Source organism: Mesoplodon mirus (assembly GCF_964341445.2).
Source record: "Mesoplodon mirus genome assembly, chromosome: 6".
NCBI lineage: Eukaryota > Metazoa > Chordata > Mammalia > Artiodactyla > Ziphiidae > Mesoplodon > Mesoplodon mirus.
The window spans coordinates 143078092-143098158 of NC_138982.1; the positions used below are offsets into that span (position 1 = coordinate 143078092).

The following is a 20067-nucleotide window of genomic DNA, read 5'->3' on the forward strand; positions in this document are numbered from 1 at the left end:
CTGACTCTACCTCTCCCAGGACACACCTGTCACACTCCAGTGTCTAGGTAGCCTGCATTCTGGCACAGTACCTGGAGGTAGTAACAATCATCATATTATGTAATAACTGGCACACAATAGACTCCAAACAATCAGAGCAGATGCCGGCTGTGCCAGCTGCAGTGGGCTGACGGGATCTTCCCTGCTGGGAATGGAACAGGTGTAATGCACGAAGCGTAGAGGAAGGGATTCAGCCTGGCACCCAGTTCCAAACAGAACCAGTTCTAAGCCATGCTAGAAAAATGATGATTTGTCCTGGTTTAGGAGTGTGAAAGGGTAGGAATCTCAGATTCCTACCCGGCAACTGTGACAATATCCAATCCGTGTTTTGATTGTTTTTGAATAGCATTCGGTTTGAATAGCATTTTCTATGTCACCTCTGCACTTTCACTATTTCCTTGGATACTCTGGTCACCTGATCAAGAGAGCTGGAGCAGATGGCAGCCCTGTGTTATAAAAAGCAGAGGGTCTATCAGGTCAGGGCTTTATTTGGATATTTTTCCAGTGAAGCTCTTCAAATTCACACTCCACTCATCAGTGGATGAAATCAGTCACCTGACTGCTGTTAAGATTATTATTTGTTAAATCCTTGCTAATTTTGGAGGCATCTGCTTATTTGTAAGATTCATCTTTTTCTTCTGTGTATCACACATTTTGTGAACTGTTGCTTCTTTTGTTTGGCCCATTTTTCACTTGGGGTTTCTAGTTTGCTCTGCCTTGAGAGCATTAGTGCTTTACGTCACCCGGGATCTTGTTAAAATGCATGCTCTGATTCTGTAGGGCTGGGGCTGGGCCTCCTGACAAGCTCCCAGTGATGTGATGCTGCTCCGTGGGGCCCCTTAAGTAGCAAGGTCTAGATAACACCCTCTCCCCAAACCCCCCATCAGGAAACACCCTGCCTAGTTACTACCTCTCATCCTTCAGGCCCCAGCCCGGCCTCATCTCCCCCTGGAAGCCCTCCAGGTCCCCCTGAGATGGGATAAAAACCAAGCGCTCCCCCTGATGATGTGAGTCAGCTCGGCCCATGTCCCAGCCTGACTGTCACCTGCCAGGAAGCAGGCAGTGGGGAGGTGGTCGGCACTGTTTACCAGAATCCTGCTCTATGCCTGGCTTCCGGATCCGTGAATGAATGGTTGCTTGCTTGTGCTCCTCTGTGCCTTTTACAATCTCATTAAAACATTTTGAATCCTCAGACAGTAAACATCTTAAATGTACTAGGTGTGCGTGTTGAGAGCCATTTCTGTACCTGAGCCTGGCCAAAACCTGTCAGTTTTCGGAATTCCGTGGCGGTCCAGTAGTTAGGACTCCGGGCTTTCACTGCTGAGGGCCCAGCTTCGATCCCTGGTCAGGGAACTGAGATCCTGCAAGCCACACAGCACGGCCAAAAATAAGAAAAAAGAGAAGAAAAAAACATGTCAGTTTCCCTCTTGGAGAGCTGCTGTGAGCCTCCCATGGGTTCACCTATGCCCTCCAGCCCCCTCCAGGCGTCCATCTGTGGACCGAGCAGGGAACGCGCTTTGAACTTTTCTAGCCCCTCCAGGATGCAGAAGGCCATGTGAGTAGGTCACACGTGCGGTGGCCCGGGCGGCTGGTCTCACGATTCCTAAGGTGGCGGCCTTGCATCACTCATCAGTAAGGCCTGTGTTTCCCTCGTCCCGTAAAACTAGCTCACATGCTGAGCCTCAGGCTTGCTCTTCTAAGGCTTCCATGGGGCAGCTATGTGACTGATGTGGGCAGGGCCCCTCTGACAATCCCCTCCCTATAAGATACGGATGCTAGCGGCCACCTGACCACGGGCACTCAGGTTTGCATGACACAGGCTCTGCTTATCTTTCTGTCCCAGCACTTGCCGTGTTGCCTGACAGGTAGTGGTAACTCGGTTGGTGTTCTTTCATTGAATATATGAACAAATGAATGAATGAAAGCATTCACTAAGCTGAACTCTTCAAAGAAATAGGAGGTGTGAATAGTAGCAGTTTTTAACATCTTTAAAAGAGAAGAAAGTGTATCTAAGCAACAGAACTCCACCCCCTGCCAGGAACAGCAAAACTGAGGCTTTCCTGTGGGTCCTTTATTGGGGAAACCTCAAGTAGATTTGTAAAAAGCAGGTAAATATACAGTCAATCAACTCATCACAGGGAGAGGAAGAAGGAAGAGGTGTTCCCTGCAGCTACGGTTAAAACAAACACGGGGCTTATCTGTCTATTTGCTTGGTCATTTGTCCAGTCATTGAAGAAATATTGAGGGAGTGCCAGCTGTGACCGGGTCCTGTCCAAGGCCCTGGGGATTCTGCTGTGAACGGGTCAAGGGCCCTATCTATCGTCACGGAACTTGTGGTCTGACAGAGAGGATTACACTCCAGATGACAAGCCAGGTAACATGAAAATGCCTCAACTAGAGTAGGTCCCCTACACGTGAACGAGTTCCATTCCGAAAGCGCGTTCTTAAGTCCAATTTGCTCGCAAGTCCAACAAAGTTAGCCTAGGTACCCAATCAACACAACTGGCTACATAGTACTGTACTGTATAGCCCCATTTGCAATAGCGCCCAGGTTGAATAACCCCACGTACTAACTCAGTAGAGCCTAATTCTGTCTATACCCTGGAGCTACCTAGAGTTCTTCTCAAAATGTCACTTCCTGGGCTCCTTTCTGGACAATGACATCAGAACCTCAGGGATGAGGCCTTTTGGTTCTGCAGATGCGCCTTGTGATTCCATCGTGCGTCCCCAGCTGAGAACAGCGGCCTCCACCAGCACCCACCATAATGGTGGAAATCGTGGGCTGGGGAAGGTTGGTATTTGGGGACTTTTTCCGTTCCTTGCTATTTCCCAGCATACATTTTTTTCTAACACCAGCTGCCAGTGGCAGGGTGTGGAGTGGTGAGAAGCCTGAAGACAAAGCGCTTTTTGTGGTCTGCTCAGTGTGAGCGCCTCCCTCTGCATGCTGATGGTTTCCAACTGTGCCCTGGTGCCCAGAGAGCAGGCCAGGGCTCTCTCCTGCTCCCTTTCCAGAAGCCTCACTGGCCATTTACAGTTGTCACTATTAGCTTCAAACCCCACAGGAACTGCAGGTGAGTTTTCATTTCATCTTTATGAAAACTATGGAGGTAGAGGGTTAGTAACAATCATCAACATCATGCTGTCTTAGAAGTGAGAAAACTAAGGGCTAGAAGAACTAGGGGAACTAGTTAGAAAAATGGCAGAGCTGGGATTGGAACGCAGAATTTATCAATTCAAATCCAACGCAGTCTTCACTTTATTCCATTGCTTTCCAGAGTCCATTTGTTCGTTCATTCATTCATTTATTCAGAAGGCATTGAAAATTTGCTCTGTACCTAGTATGGTTTTAGTTGCTGGATAAACAAGTCTTAGAGAATTCCTGTCCACAAGTAAGAGGAACGGCTCATCGGAATACAGTGTGATAAATGCCCCCGGAGGAGCACGAAGGAGAGGGCCCATCGTGCTGAGCTGCCCACAGCCCAAGTCTCACCAGCCGTGTGACAATGAACAACTCACCGCACTTCTCAGATCCTCAGCTGCCTCATCTGTAAAATTAGTAGAACAATTCTACCCTCCCTGGATTGTCATGCTATAAAGTGACGTCATGGAAGTCACAGGTCTCATTAAGGGTCTGTTCATTCATTCACCACTCTGTGAACATACTGGGGGAGGAAGGGAGGAAGGTGATGACCATGTGAACCCGAGTCAGTGAAAAAAGTGAAAACTTCTCGTTTCTCTCCTTAGAAAGAAGGCAGGCATTTTTATTAAACGGGTTTTTAAATTTTTGCTTGTCACCTCTTGAAAAACGTGTGTGTGTGTGTGTGTAACTACTTGTCACTCCATTGGTCACTGTTAGACTTTATGAGGGAAAAGCAGCTTTTGGCTTTTAAAAGGGACGTTTCCATCACGAGAACAGAGCAAGCCAGGTTCCTTGGCACAATCGCTGTAAGGCTATGCAACCAAGGAGGTTTTGCTTTGCATTCCTCACCAGGTATTCTGACTTGTTTTCCACCCTCTGAGGTCAAGAACAATCTGTGAGAATGATTTTTATGTTTTTATTTCTCTCAGAAAACCTCTCTTCTCCAGCCAGATCCTGTGTTGATCAAACACACCTTAGCTGTCAACACTGATAATGGTGATAACTGGAGATCCACTCCTCTCCCTGATCCGGTGGCCTGAACTCGAATTACAGTTACTGCTAGGAGCCAGAAGCACTGTTTTATGGCATAAATGTCCATAAGTACAAGTTTATTATCACTCCCAGTTGAATGCAGTTCGAGGCCCTTGAAGATCAGGCCTTCAAAGAGATAAGATTTGTACATAACACATAGGTGTGGAGACCTTGCCATGGGCAAGCCACTGAACCCATGAGTATCAATTTCCTTGTCGGCAAGATAAGGGTTTGGAGAACACTCCCCATAAGAGGTCTCCTTCCAGCTCCTGGAAGGGCGTGTAACCCCAGGTTTGGACTATCACTGCTTGTGTCCCCCCACCCCCCGTTCATATGTGGAAGCCCTAACCTACAGCAAGATGGTATTTGGACATGGGATCCCTGGGGGTAATTGGGTCTAGATGAGGTCATGAGGGTGAAGCCTCCTGACGGGATCAGTGTTCTGATAAGAAGAGGAAGAGACACCAGAGGGCTCTCTCTCTCTCTCAGATACACACACACACACACACACTCTCTCTCTCTCTCTCTCTCTCTCTCTCTCTCTCTCTCTCTCTCTCTCGGTCATGTGAGAGGTCAGCTGTCTGCAAGCCTAGAAGAGAGAACTCACCAGGAACCTAATCTGCAGGAACCTTGATCTTGGGCTTCCAGCCTTCAGAACTGGAGAAAATAAATTTCTAGGATTGAAGCCCCCCAGCCTGTGCTATTTTGGTACAGCAGCCCCAGATGACTAACACAACTGCACTGGGATTAAAATGCTCGGGGTGGGGGGGGGGTGAACTAAGTGAAGCCTGGACTTTTCACCTGCTCTGTATTTTTGGAGGCATCCATCGTTCAACACATATTTTATTCCTGAGCGCTTCCTGGGTGCCCCACCTGTGCTGGGCGCTGGGGCCGTAGAGAATAAACACAGCCCCAGCCTGCCAGCATCCTACAGGCCAGCAGGTGCGGCAGCCATGGAGAGAAGCCATTAACCCGGCTTTATAACAAATTGAGAAAAGAACAGTGAGGGGCACGGGTCGGGAGAATGACGGGGAGGTGGGGAGCATTTTCACAGAAACATTTTAATATGAAAGTTAATTCTAAAGCACTTCAACCAGGGCTCCTCATACTTTTTTTTTTTTTTTTTTTTTTTTGCGCTACGCGGGCCTCTCACTGTTGTGGCCTCTCCCGTTGCGGAGCACAGGCTCCGGACGCGCAGGCTCAGCAGCCATGGCTCACGGGCCCAGCTGCTCCGCGGCATGTGGGATCTTCCCGGACCAGGGCATGAACCCGTGTCCCCTGCATCGGCAGGCGGACTCTCAACCACTGCGCCACCAGGGAAGCCCACGTTTTGTTTTGTTTTTCAATGAAGCATGATTATAAAGGGACATAGGACTGCAGCGGGGAAGCCAAGCCCTGACCTGAAGAAGTGGCGAGGATTGTGCTGGTGGACGGAGCACTGAATGGGGGCTTCCTGGCTGAGGGAGCTCATACACTACACCTGAAGTGGGCCATTTCCAACATCCAGCCCTTTTTCTTTTTTATTGAAGTGTAGTTGACTTACAGTGTGGTGGCAATCTCTGCTGTACAGCAAAGTGACTCAGTTATACACATATAGACATTCTTTTTTTTAATACTCTTTTCCATTATGTTTATCACAGGATATTGAGTATAGTTCCCTGTCCTATAGATTAGGACCTTGTTGTTTATCCATGCTCAGTGTAATAGTCTGCATCTACCAACCCCCAACCCCCAGTCCATCCATCTCCCTCCCCCCTTCCCCCTCGGCAACCACAAGTTCATAACGACACAGGCCTTCATCAAAAAACAAGAAAAATCTCAACTAAACAACCTAACCTAGCACCTAAAAGAATTAGAAAAAGAAGAACAGGGCTTCCCTGGTGGCACAGTTTAGAATCCGCCTGCCAATGCAGGGGACATGGGTTCGTGCCCCGGCCCGGGAAGATCCCACATGCCGCAGAGTGGCTGGGCCCATGAGCCATGGCCGCTGAGCCTGCGCGTCCGGAGCCTGTGCTCCGCAACGGGAGAGGCCCGCGTACCGCAAAAAAAAACAAAAAAATACAAAAACAAAAAAGAAAAAGAAAAACAAACAAAATGTAGAGTCAGCAGAAGAAGGAAATAATAACGATCAGGGAGGAAATAAATAAAATAGATATTAAAAAAACAACAGTAAAAATCAACAAAGCCAAGAGCTGGTTCTTTGCAAAGGTAAACAAAATTGACAAACCTCTGGCTAGGCTCACCAAGAAGAAAAGAGAACCCAAATAAACAAAATAAGAAATGAAAAAGGAGAAATCTCAACTGATACTGCAGAAATACAAAAAACCCATAAAAGAATACTATGAACAATTACATGCCAACAAATTTGACAACCTAGAAGAAATACACAACTTTCTAGAAACATACAGCCCACCCTTTTGGAATGCACTCCCCTTAGCCTCGGGAACTTGGCTGTGGGCATCGCACAGAGCAGCCTCATACAGGGAGCAGGCTCATTTGGTCGAGCAATTTCAGCAAACACAACCCCAGGCAAGCCTAAGCGAGTGCAGGGGCCACCAGGCAGGGCCGCCTTAGGAAGGTCGCTGCGGGCTCCTGCTTCTCCCGGGGGTCTACCCGGCAGGGAAAATGGTGTGGGCCCAAGGGAGCACGTGGAGGGGACAGGAAAGGCGGTGACGGAACCCGGGGAACACGTGGGGAGGTGCGTGGGGGGCAGGAAAGGCGGTGATGGACGCAAAGGCCACACCCACACCCGGCATCTGCGACGCGGGAGAGGCTGTAGAGATGAGAGTTGCTTCACCTGGCGTCCGGCGGGAGGGGAAGCCCGCGCGGATTCGACGTGCGGCCCCAGAGCGGCGGGAGAGCCTGTATAGACCCGGCCACGCGTACGCGGCGGTGGCGGGGATGGCGTGGACGGCGTGGGCGCGGCGCCGACTGCTCCCAGCGCGCGGAGGTCAGAAGTGGCCAAGTGGCTAGACAGGGGGCGCCGCTCCGGGCCTGGAGGGGCCGGGGGCGGGGCGGGACGGAGGCGGGGGCGGGGTCAGGGCCGAAAGGAGACCCGGGAGCGGGGACGGGGCGGGATGCTGGGCGGGATGCTGGGCGGGACGCGACCGCGGGGCCCGGGCCGGGGTCGGCTGGGACGTGGGCCGCCGAGCAGGCCGCCGAGGGTGGGAGCGGCACGCCAGGGGCTCTCAGGGACAAGCCCGAGGGTAGCAGCGCGGCGGATTTCCGGGAACGGAGAGCCGCACGTCAGGGCTGCCCTGCAGGGGTCGGACTCCAGTCCCCCGGCCCTCCTGCTCAGCGCGTGGGACACCTGCGCCTGCCTCCGTCCTCGTCCCCCGAGGGGGCCTGAGCGCGAACACCACTTGACCCAGGACCTCCCGACTGGCTGCCACCTGCGCCCCCGACCCCACCCGAGCGGCCAGGGACCGCGCCCCCCGCAGAGGCTTCCAGAAGCTGCCGCGGGGGAGGGCGAGCCTCTGCTGTTCCCCGAAAGCATCGGCAGGCATGGCGATTCCCGGGGGCGGGGGGGGGGGCGTGGAAAAGCGGAAAGGAGGGGCAGGTAGGGGGACCAGTGAGGGCTGTCAGAGTGACGTCATGAGAACAGCGTGGCTCGGGGACCCCAGGGGATTCTGCAGGGTCTCGTCCCTCCCTTTTTTCACTCCGTATATCTTCAGTTCTCCAACAACTCCCCGAGGAAAAGTGTTCAAAACGTTGCGATTCCAAGCTTCAACCGCCTCATCCTGAGGCGACTCCTGGAAGCGCCCCGGGCCGGGTGGATGTCTGGAGGGCTGCGATCTTCACAGGAAGAAGGAAAAGAATAGGGGCTGCTGTGATCCATGCGGGGGTCCAGGCAGTATGCTCTTGGCTTGATAAGGGGTGATTTGCGTTCAGGAAAGGAGAAGGGCGGGCCTACACAGCTGAGAGCTGTGAACATGTTGCAGCTCAGTCCATCCCACCAATCTCTGAGTTTCAGAAATGTTTTCCGTGTCGTTCCATTTAGCGGTTTTGGACTATTTCGTACATATGCTGTTGAGATTTTTTGTTTCGTTTTCTTTCCCGAAGGATTTACATTTTTTCTCTTTGGAATATCCTAGGACAGGCGTCATACAGTGTTTCTTTGGTAGTCCCTTACGTTACTTTTTTCTAAATCAAAACTGAAATGCAGCTAGATTTTCTCTTGATCGCTTATGATAGTGAGAGACAAAATGACCCATGAAGATGATACTATCAGCCATTTGCGGGATGCCTCTCCTGCATCCAGCATTGTTCTAGGTTCCTTCTCTATTCGGTCCTCTGAGGTGTTGTGCCCCTCCCCCCCCCGCCGCCGCCATTGGCTCACACCCCAGAGCACCCAGCTGCTGATCCAGTTTCCATGCTCTTCCTCCTAAAGATTTCAGCCACTGAAGCCAACAAAAACAGTTTCATAAAGAGTGGAAACCAGCAACAAAGGAAAGGAACTTGGGCGTTGGGTTTCTGTTCTTGTTTCTCGCACGTCTTGCGCTCCAGGTGGGGTGTGTACAAGCAGAGAATGGATTCTCAGGTGGCAGAAGGTGGAGGAGGGAGCGGCATGGCGTGTGGGCCCCACGGCCTCTGTGTGGTCAGTGTGTGCATGTGCATTTCCTCTCGACCCTCGAGGACCTGGTGACCTCGGTTTAGATACATCTTTATGAAAGGGGGCACGACGCTCCAGGAAGGCAGGAGCCCCGACTGCAGGGTCCCAGGTTCTAGCTGAGTGGCTGTGGACTACTATCGTCCACCTTGCGCACTCCAACTGCCTCACCCTACAAGGGGGGCGGCCGGGGACCTGGCATTGAGCATAGGATTTCACACTGCTCGGGGGGCTTACAGCATCACCCACGCCAAGCACTAGACAATTAGATGCCCCTGTAAATTATAGTACTGGCTTATATTACACTTTTGGCCAAAACTTCTTTTCCAGTCTCCAAATGGACCCTCCCTTCAGCAAATGGGCAACAGTCACTCCAGCCTCCCCTAGGAGCTCATCACTCACTTCTGTATCTATCACTCGAGTTCATGAAAATCGGGTGCCTTTTCTCCCCACAAACGAGTCACCTGTGAAGCCTCACTTCCGCTTCAGTTTCTCACTGTCTCGCTGTGTCAACCACGGCAGCATGATGATGCCGAAGACATATAGGAAACATTTTAAACCGTGGGATAAAAGCACCCCCAGTCACAATTACAGGGATCAAAACAGTCGAAACATTTGGACTTTTCCCGATACCTTAAGTGTTTCAAAGTGGATTTCTGCAGCGAAGGGCGGGACCCAGCTCTTGGTTTCTGCAGGCAAAACCTTTCCCAATGGAAACTCCAAGGTCACCATGGATTATCTGCACAAACACATCTGGGGCCTTTAGGAGACTGTCAGAGAAACAGTCTGCAAGTAACAACTTGACAACAAAAACAAACAAGGCCAGTTCTAGGTGTCCAGATGCACCGCTCTGGACACACCCACCAGTCCTTCCTACGAGCAGTGGCTGTTCATAAAGAAACCCCGGGTAGAGTCAGCGTGGGACCTTCACGTGTGTGTTACCATCTGGCCCATCCAGGTTGCAACCCAGAACACAGGGGAGCAGCCCAGAATGGTGACAGAAAGGCGTTCAGAGGGGTGTCTTTACACTCGGTTCACTGTTCCGGCTTCTTGTGGCCCCATTCAGACTCAGATGTCTACACCTTCTGCCAAGCCAGAGTCCGCAGACCCTGGACGGCTGTCTTCCTCCCTACCCATTGCAGACCAGGAAGCTGCTGACGGAGTTCTGATTAGGAAGAGGGTTGAAAGTTTTCACCCAAGAGGTGCCTTCCCCAGCCTCAGGCTTCTTCCCTCTCCCTCCCTCATCTTGCTCCAGGGCAGCCCAATGTCCCACTTGTCATCACCCCTAGCATCCCTGGCTCCAGCTTCCCGACATCACCGGTGCCTCCCCACAGCGCACTGCATGACCCCCTGCACGAGAGGCTTTACGGGTCACTGTACACGTACTCGGCCCCTCTCCCTTGCTGAGAGTTTTCCTTTGGTCCTGCTCCTGTCTGCACGTGGATCCTCCCTAGGACCCTGTGTTGCTGCTCCACTTTTCATAACTTTGCACTAAAAGGTGAGCTGCCTAAGACCCAGGTCTTTGTCAGTTTTGTCCCCTGATGCATTTGGGGGGCTTAAGTAGTGCCTGACATCTAGTAGATGCTTCCTAAACATTTGGCGAATTGAATTGGATTGAACTGAGACCTGTAACTACGCAGAGCTGCTCTGTCTGGGTTTCTGGCCCGTCAACAGGTGAACACTTCCTCCCGCAAGGTTGGAAGAGGTCTGAAGAGTCAGCCCTTCCACCCTCCTATGGCCTTACAGGATGTGTTCCAGGACATGAAGAGCCTTTGCTTTTCCCGTAGTTGATCAGCTGGCCAGGGTCCTGAACTTTGCTCCCAACTCAGCCAAGTCTCTGGCTGCCTCAAAGCCTTATAGGACCAAGTGCAACATGCGTAAATAATGAAACGTCCGGGTGCCTACTAGCTGCAGGTTGTCTGCGCTGTTACATTCCATGCCTTAGCTCACTTAATCTCAGCAGCTCTGAAAATGGTGTTATTCCTACCATTTCACAGATCAAAAATAAAACCCCAAGGGACTTTCCTGCTGGTCCAGTGGTTAAGACTCCGCATTCCCAATGCAGGGGGCCTGGGTTTGATCCCTGGTCAGGGACCTAGATCCCGCGTGCCGCAACTAAGACCCGGCGCAGCCAAATAAATTAATTAATTAAAAAAAAAACCAAACCCTGAGGTTTAAGGGTATTAAATTAGTTGCTCCAAATCCATTAGTGCAGTGTGGGACAGTGGTGGAAACCCAGGTCTGTCTGACTCCAAATCCAGCATCTCTGGCCCTTTCATTTCTAAAGGGTCTGCTCAGTATTTTAGTCAGACAGCCTAAAGCAGCCATCCTCAAACTTTTTCATCTCAGGACCCCTCTGTACACTTAAAAGTGACTGAAGACCCAGAAGAGTTTTTGTTTCTGTAGGTTATGCATTTGAAATTAAAAGTGAGGACATTTAAAAATATTTGTTAACTGATTTAAAAATAACACTAGAGTATTGCATGTTAACATAAATGTTTTTATGAAAAATAATTTTACTTTCCCAAACAAAATATCTAGTGAAAAGAGTGACATTGTTTTACACTTTTGCAAATCTCTTTAATGTGCTTAGCAGAAGACAGTTGGGTTCTCACAGCACCTTTTGTATTCAGTCTGTTGCAATATGTTGTTTTGGTTGAAGGATTGGCAAAACTCTGGCCTCACATAGATATGTAGTCGGAACAGTGTGGAGTATCTTAATATCCTTCTCACATAATTGTGGACATCCTTCTTTGATACTATGCCAAAATCCAACAAATGGTAGTTTCTTAAAGATGAATTGCACCGTAGAATCTGAAAATGAATGTTTCTTACTCTGTTACGTGAAAATGTACGGGTCTATTTGGCACTTGGAATGGGTCTTTTGCCCTTGCATGATCTTGTATCATTCTGCATCCATCATTTGGAAAATGCTGGTTCACTGAGTCATGTAGACCTTCTCAGAATACAGTGGAAAGCTCCACCATACACTCCTTGGAAGATGAGCCTGGAAAAGGCAATTAATCTTATAGTGTATAAGTTTTGACCTTGCAAATTCCCTGAAGGGTCTCATGGACCCTCCAGGGGTCCTCTGACCATACTTTGAGAACTGCTGGTCTGTAGTATAAATTGGATGGTCATTGACCACAGAGCCCTGTGAGAGGACACAAAAGAAATAAAAAAAAATTAGATCCAAGGATCCTAACACTTAAAAAGAAAAGTATGTTTAATTCAGTATGTGAAATTAAGGAAAGGCAAAAAAAAAAAAAAAAAAGGCAGTGAGCACTTAATTTTACAAAGCAGTAGGAAAAACCAAAACACTTTGGGTCTCATTCTGTTTGTGTACATATGTGTGAGTGAAGATGCCCAATCTAGGCAGCTACTCATGACCCCAAGTCCCATCCATGCCATGGCTCCTAGACCAGCCTCCTGTGAGCGGAGGGTAGCTGGAGAGTCTGGGTTGACGAGAAGCATGTAGGGAAGAGAGGCAGCTGTGAGAAAGAGAGTCTCGGTGGAGGCCTTGAAGGAAGAGCAGGATACAGTGTAGTGGGGGAGGGTGTCCAGGTTGAGACAGGGCCACAGACTGTTCCCTCCAATCTCCCTGAAGAAGGGTGAACACAGCTTGCAGTGTGGGCAGCCAGTCCGAGCCAAGGGCAGGCTTCAGAGGGGGCCACTCCGGGTTTCAAATGGCACTTGACCAGGGTGTCTTGTGTGCTGCGTTGGCCAGACTGAGCTGTAAATGTGCTTCTATGGCACCGTCCAGCTCTGTCATCTCTCCCCTACAATACACCTACTTCATTGGAGTATACTTTATATGCGTAAAATACACACATAGCTCGATAACTTCCACCCAAATAAAGAACTTCTCCATCGCACCAGTAAGTTTTCCCCGTGCCCTTTCCCATTGAATATCTTTCCACCCCTGTGCTCAGAGGAAACCACTATTCTATCTTTTTTCACCACAGATTAGTTTTATCCACTCTTGAACTTTATCTAAATGTGATCAGTCATTCAGTAGGTATGCATATTGTTTTTGAGAGTTATCCATGTTGTTGCACTTATCAGCAGTGCATTCTTTTTTATTGTTTTATTTTTTATTTTTTATTTTTTTGCGGTATGCAGGCCTCTCACTGTTGTGGCCTCTCCCGCTGCAGAGCACAGGCTCTGGACGCACAGGCTCAGTGGCCATGGCTCACGGGCCCAGCCGCTCCGCAGCATGTGGGATCGTCCCAGACTGGGGCACGAACCGGTGTCCCCTGCATCGGCAGGCAAACTCTCAGCCACTGCGCCACCAGGGAAGCCACCTTTTTTTAAAAAAAAAATCAGTGAGTATTTTACCCTAAGTATACCACAATTTGTTTATCTGTTTTCCTGTTGATGGACTTTTGGGTTGTATCTGGGTTTTGACTATAATCTTCTGTGGATACTATGAACATAAATGAATGCAGTTTGTTTTCTAGGGGAGAGCCTTGGGGTAGAGTTGCTGCGTTGTATGCTAAGTATATGTTTAACTTTATTGGAAAGAACAGCAGAATACACATTCTTCTCAAGCTTACATAGACTGGTCACCAAGATAGAACACATTCTGGACCATAAAACACACTTTAACAACTATAAAGTAATAGAAATTATACAACATCTGTTGTCAGACTACGATGGAATTAAACTAAAATTCAATAACAGAAAGATATCTGGAAAATCCAAAAATACATGGAGATTAAACAACACACTTCTAAATAACACATGGGTCAAAGAAGAATTCTCAAGAGAAATTTTAAAATATTTTGGACTAAATGAAAATGAAAACACAACTTATCAAAATTTGTGGAATGCGGCCAAAGCAGTACTTAGACAACATTTACAGCATTGAATGCATGTATTAGAAAAGAAAAAAGATCTAAAGTTAATAATCTAAGTTTCTACCTTCGGAAACTAGAAAATGAAAAGCAAATCAAATCCAAAGTAAGTACAAGAAAATAAATAATAAGAATTAAAGCAGTAAAATAGAAAATAGGAAATCAATTAAACCAAAAACTAGTTCTTTGAAAAGATCAATAAAATTGATAAGCCTCTAATCAGACTAAGATAAAACAAGAGAGAACATAAATTACCAATATCAGAAATTAAATTGAAACCATCAATACAGATCCTATGGACATTAAAAGGATAATAAAGGAATACTGTGAACAACTTCTGTGCCCACAAATTTCATACTCTAGATGAAATGGACAAATTCCTTAAAAGACACAATTTGCCAAAACTCACACCAGAAGAAATATCCAATTTGAATCAGCCTATATTCATTAAAAAAATTGAATCAATAATTAATAACCTTCCAAAACAGAAAGTACCAGGCCCAAATGGGTTCACTGGTGAATTCTGACAAACATTTAAGGAAGAAATTGTAATAATTCTCTACACTCTCTTTCAGAAGATAGAGGGAATACTTCCAACTCATTCTGACAGGCTATCATTACCCTATTATCAAAACCAGATAAAGACATTATAAGAAAAGAAAACTATAGACCAGTATCTCTCATGAACATAAATGCAAAATTTCTCAACAAAATATTAGCAAATAAAATCCAACAATGTATAAAAAGAATTTTACACCACAACCAAGCAGGCTTTATCTTAGCTATGCAGGAGTGAATCAGTATTCAAAAATCAATTAGTGTAATCCATCACATGAACAGGCTGAAAAAGGCAAATCACATGATTGTATTAATAGATGCAGTAAAAGCATTTGACAAAATCCACCACACCCACAACACAGAGTTCATGATTAAAACTCTCAGGAAACTAGAAATACAGAGGAGCTGCCTCAACTTGATAAAGAATATCTACAAAAAAACCTACAGCTAACATCATATTTAATGGTGAGAAATTCAAGGCTTTCCCACGGAGATCAGGTACAAGGCAAGGATGTCCCCTCTCACTACTCCAGTACTGGACATTCTGTCTATTCAATAAGACTAATAAGAAAAAGAAAGAAAAGGTATACACATTGGGGAGGAAGAACTAAAACTGTCTTTGTTCACAGATGCCATGGTCATCTATGTAGAAAATCCAAAGATCAACAAAAAAACTTTTGGAACTAAGTGATTATAGCAAGGTTGCAGGATACAAAGTTTATCAATTTGACATAAAAGTCCATCTTCTTCTATATATCAGCAATGAACAAGTGGAATTTGAAATTAAGAACACAATACCTTTGAATTAGCACCCCCCAAAATGAAATACTTAGGTATAAATCTAACAAAAGCTGTACAAAATCTATATGAGGAAAACTACAGTACTCTGATGAACAAAATCAAAGAAAAACTGAATAAATGGAGAGATATTCTATGTTTGCAGACAGACTCAATATTTTGAAGATGTCAGTTCTTCCCAACTTGATCAATAGATTCAATGCCATCCCAATCAAAGCCCTTATTTTTGCATGTTGGCAAACTGATTCTAAAGTTTATTTGTAGAGGCGAAAGACCCAGAATAGCCAACACAATATTAAAGGAAAAGAACAAAGTCAGAAGACTGTCACTACCCGACTCCAATACTTACTGTAAAGCTACAATAATCAAGGCAGTGTGATATTGGTGAAAGAAAAGGCAAATAGATCAAGGGAACAGAATAGAGAGCTCAGAAATAGACCTGCGTTAAGTATAGTTAACCGATCTTTGACAAAGGAGCAAAGGCAATACAGTGGAACAAAGATAGTCTCTTTAACAAATGGTGCTGAAACAACTGGACATTCATGTGCAAAAAATGAATCTAGACACAAATCTTTTTTTTGGGGGGGTTGGTACGCAGGCCTCTCACTGTTGTGGCCTCTCCCATTGCGGAACACAGGCTCTGGACGTGCAAGCTCAGCCTCCATGGCTCACAGGCCTAGCCGCTCCGCAGCATGTGGGATCTTCCTGGACCGGGGCACGAACCTGTGTCCCCTGCATCGGCAGGCGGACTCTCAACCACTGCGCCACCAGGGAAGCCCTAGACACAAATCTTATACCCTTTACAAAAATTAACTCAAAACTATAAAAATCCTAGAAGTTAGCATGGGAGAAAACCTATGACCTTGGGTATGGTGATGCCTTTTTTGATGCAATGCCAGAGGTACCTTCCATGAAAGAAATCATTGATAAGCTGGACTTATTAAAATTGGATACTACTACCCTGAAAAAGACAATGTCTAGAGAAATTGTAAGGCAAACTGCAGACCTTTAGCAATCTGATGAAGGACTGTTATCCAAAATATACAAAGAACTCAAAACTCAACAACAAGAATACAGACAACCTGTTAAGGTGGGCCAAAGACCTTACCAGACACCTCACCAAAGAAGATACACAGATGGCAAATAAGCATAGGAAAAGGTGCTCCACATCATATGTCATCAGGGAAATGCAAATTAGAACAAAAATAAGATACCACAACACACCTATTTGAATGGCCAAAACCTTGAACACTGACAACACCAAATGCTGACAAGGATGTGGAGTAACAGGAACTCTCATGCATTGCTGATGGGAGTGCAAAATGGTCCAGTCACTGGAAAATAGTTTGGCAGGTTCTTACAAAACTAAACATATGCTAACCATACGATCTAGCATTTGTACTCCTTTGTACTTACCCAAAGGACTGGAAAATTTATGTTCATATGAAAACCTGCACCCAGATGTTTATAGCAGCTTTATTAATAATTGCCAAAACTTGAAAGTAACCAAGATGTCCTTTAGTACATGAGTGGATGAAGAAACTCGTATGTTTAGACAATGGAATATTTCAGTGGTGAAAGGAAGTGAGTTATTAAGTCATAAAAAGATACGGAGCAACCTTAAATGTATAGTACTGAGGGACAAAAGCCAATCTGAGAAGACTATACACTGTATGGTTCCAACTACATGACATTCTGGAAAAGACAAAACTATGGAGACAATAAAAAATCAGTGATTGCCAGGGAGTAGGATGGAAGGATGTCTAGGCAGGGCAGAGGGGTTTTAAGGCGGGAAATCACTCTGTATGAGTCCATAATGATGAATATACATCATTATACATTTGTGCAAACGTGTGCAAAACCGACAGTGAGGTCTAACGTGAACTAGACTTTTGGTGTTTATGATGTGTCGGTTCATTATAATGATGTGTAGGTTCATCAGTTCTTACAAATATACACTCTGGTGGGGATGTTGATAATGCAGGACAGGAGATATATAGGAAATTCTGTATCTTCCCCTCAATTTTGCTGTGAACCTAAAACGGCTCTAAACTTTTTGTGTTAATTAAAAAAAAAAAAAAAGGACGTCTAGTATGTTTAGGTCCCAAGACATTAAGGTGTGGTGGAGACCATCCTCTGCTCCGAATGCCTTTCATTTGTAACCCTTGTTGGAAGAAGGAAACCAAGGTTGGTGAGGTTGGTCTTTCTTACCTTTAACTGGATGATTCCATCCCTGTTTCTGGTCTTCCCCCTTCCCAGGGTCCTGTAGATCCTCCCGTTGCCTGGGCTCTGCCCCACGGGCAGCCTTCTGGGCCCTCATCGCAGATCAGCTCCATCACCCCACTCCCCTCGCAGGGTGCTGCCGCCTCCTGACTTGCCGGCTCTTACCGTGGAATCAGTGGTTTGCGCGTTATCCACGTGTTCACCAGAGACCTGTGAGGAAGCCCCTGTGTGTCAGGCCCTGGGGTCCCAGAGATGCTCACAATGAAGCCCTGCCTTGGTGGAGCTTACATCCTGCCGAAGGAGACAGACAGTAAACAGCCCCCCAAACAAGGAAAAGAATTCGGATGGGGACGAGAGCAGTGAAGAAGAGCCATGGGGAGTGACGGGTGGGTCCGGGGAAGCCCTCTCGGAGGAGCCCCCTTTGTGTGCAGATGTGACCGTCAGGAAGGAGACATTGATAGCCTCAATCACTGGTCTCAAGGGTCGTCTGAGGGCCTTTTGATGTCTTCTTCTCCGTATATTTTACATCTCCTGCTTGTTTTCCTCTCTCACTGTAACGTCCTTCTAACACCCCAGCATCCTGGTGCTCTCCACTAGTCTGAGCTTGCCATCTCTCTGTGTCCCCCTGTGGAAGCGTACCAGGAAGCCACATGTTACCCAAGGGCACTTGTTAACCCCCCGAATTAGAGCTGAGGAGTCTGACAGTAGACTCTGCACACTAAGTAATCAGGAGCCCAACTCCATTGACGTAGACGTTAACCTCAAGTGAACAGCTTGTGTTGAATTACATCCTATTTTGAATGGACTGGGCTGTCCAGGAATTTTCAAGCCTTGAATATATACCATTTTAAAAGATGGTCCTGGTGTGGTAATGACTCAGACCCCTAGCAAAAGCAAACACATATCTTTTCTGGAGAAAATTATTTTCACGAGCCTCAAGACATTCTTCTGTATAGTTTTTTAAATGCACTCTCCAGTGCACATCCAGGAAAACAGCTTCCATGCCTTTCAGACAAATCAAGATCATCAGATGTAGGCTGTTTACGAGGTAGACTGATGATGACTAATGAACTAAAAGCAGCCTTTGAGATACCTTCAGGAAACAGAATTTTATTAAAAAGTCATTAACAGTTTTGAAAAAGAACCCAATAGAATTTCTGGAAATGAAAAAAATACACAGTAACAAAAGCAACAAACTCAAGGAACAGGTGTAGCTGCAGATTCCATAGAGCTGAACACGTAATTAGTGACCTGGAGGGAAAGTCAGAAAAAGCTACACACGGAGCAAATAAAGACAAAGGGTGAGTGATGTTAGGGAGACCCAGTGATAAGGTCTCACAGCTACAGAAGGAGAAGAGGGGAAAAGTTCGTTTCCAGAAATTTCTGGACGTTTCCGTGCATTTAATCTCCAGCTGTATGATAAATAAGAAAAAACAGAATTGACTTAATTGTAAAGAAGTTAAACCTAATTATGTAAAAAAATATTTTTAAGTCTTAACATTTTATGTGCTACAGCTTTTTGAGATGGAGAATTAAACTTAGGAAGCAAAGTTATTCACAGATACAAGTGGATGGAACTTAGGGATCATGACTATTAAACTACTATTATTAGAGGCCCTGGAGTTGTCCTGTTGCTGTGATTTAAGCAAGTAGATAAACTCACAGAGGGAGCAAGTGTGGAGTCACTTGGAATCCTGGAGAATCCTGGCTCACTAACTGATGAATTTTGTGACATTTGATGTTTCACTTTGCCATTTGCAAAATGGTTCAGATGTCTTCCCTTTGGCCTATTGTGTGGTTGAAAAAGATTTCTCAGTGAAACGTCCAGAACAGAGCATGTCCCGTGGTGGGGAGGCTCCATGGCTGGAGGGTGGTAACTGTCATGAACAGTCAGCTGAGTTCAAAGTGCATGTGGAAAGTAAACATGGACTTATTTACAAAACACAAAGAGACTCACAGACTTAGATACCAGACTTATGGTTACCAGGGGGAAGGGCGTGGGGGAGGTATAGAATAGATTAGGAGTTTGGGATTGACATGTACCCACTGCTATATTTAAAATAGATAACCAACAAGGACCTACTGTATAGCACAGGGAACTCTGCTCAGTACTCTGTAATAACCTAAATGGGGGAAAAAAAATTGAAAAAGAATAGATACATGTATATGGATAACTGAATCACTTTGCTGTACACCTGAAACTAACACAACATTGCTAATTAGTATACTAATTACTAATACACTCCAATATAAACTAAAAAATTTTTTTAAATATTAAAAAAAAGTTCATGTGGAAAGTAAACATGCAAGAATCGCTAGGAAATACCTAAGCAGAAGGAAATAAGGCAGAAAGAACAGAATATAAAGTCAGACATGGACACGATTACACATGGGACTTAATATGAGGAAGGGGCATTTCAGATCAATGGAGGGAGATTTTCATTCAACAAACAGTGAACAGCTGGCTGGCCAGCTGGAGGAAAATAAGTTTGGATTTCCATCCAAATTTAATCTAGAGGGATCAAATATTTTAATTAAAAAATGAGAAAATATGGGGAAAGGGAGGGAGAAAATGTCCTTTCTAAGCAAAACAAAGCTCAACAAACTGTAAAAAGAAAGATAAAAAAAATTTTTAACTGCTTAGAGGGAAAAATCTCATACTCAAGAACAAACAGGGAAGAAGATTTTTTATTACCTACAGTAAGGAAATAATAAATACAGGATTGTAAAAGCTATAATACACAATTTAGAATTATATATCCATATGTACAGGAGACGTCCCTTTGTGTAGAAAGCAAGGGCGCTTTACACTA

The 20067-nt window shown here is 46.1% G+C and overlaps 1 protein-coding gene across 1 annotated transcript in view; it reads left to right on the forward strand.

Moving 5' to 3' along the window:
- The first annotated feature begins 7051 nt into the window (after window positions 1-7051).
- Window positions 7052-20067, forward strand: part of FAM3B (FAM3 metabolism regulating signaling molecule B) — a 52312-nt gene continuing 39296 nt past the window's right edge. Inside the window, exon 1 of the mRNA XM_082625095.1 lies at window positions 7052-7160. Within this exon, the coding sequence (XP_082481221.1) occupies window positions 7112-7160 (49 nt within the window). The 5' untranslated portion in view covers window positions 7052-7111. The remainder of the gene's footprint in view (window positions 7161-20067) is intronic.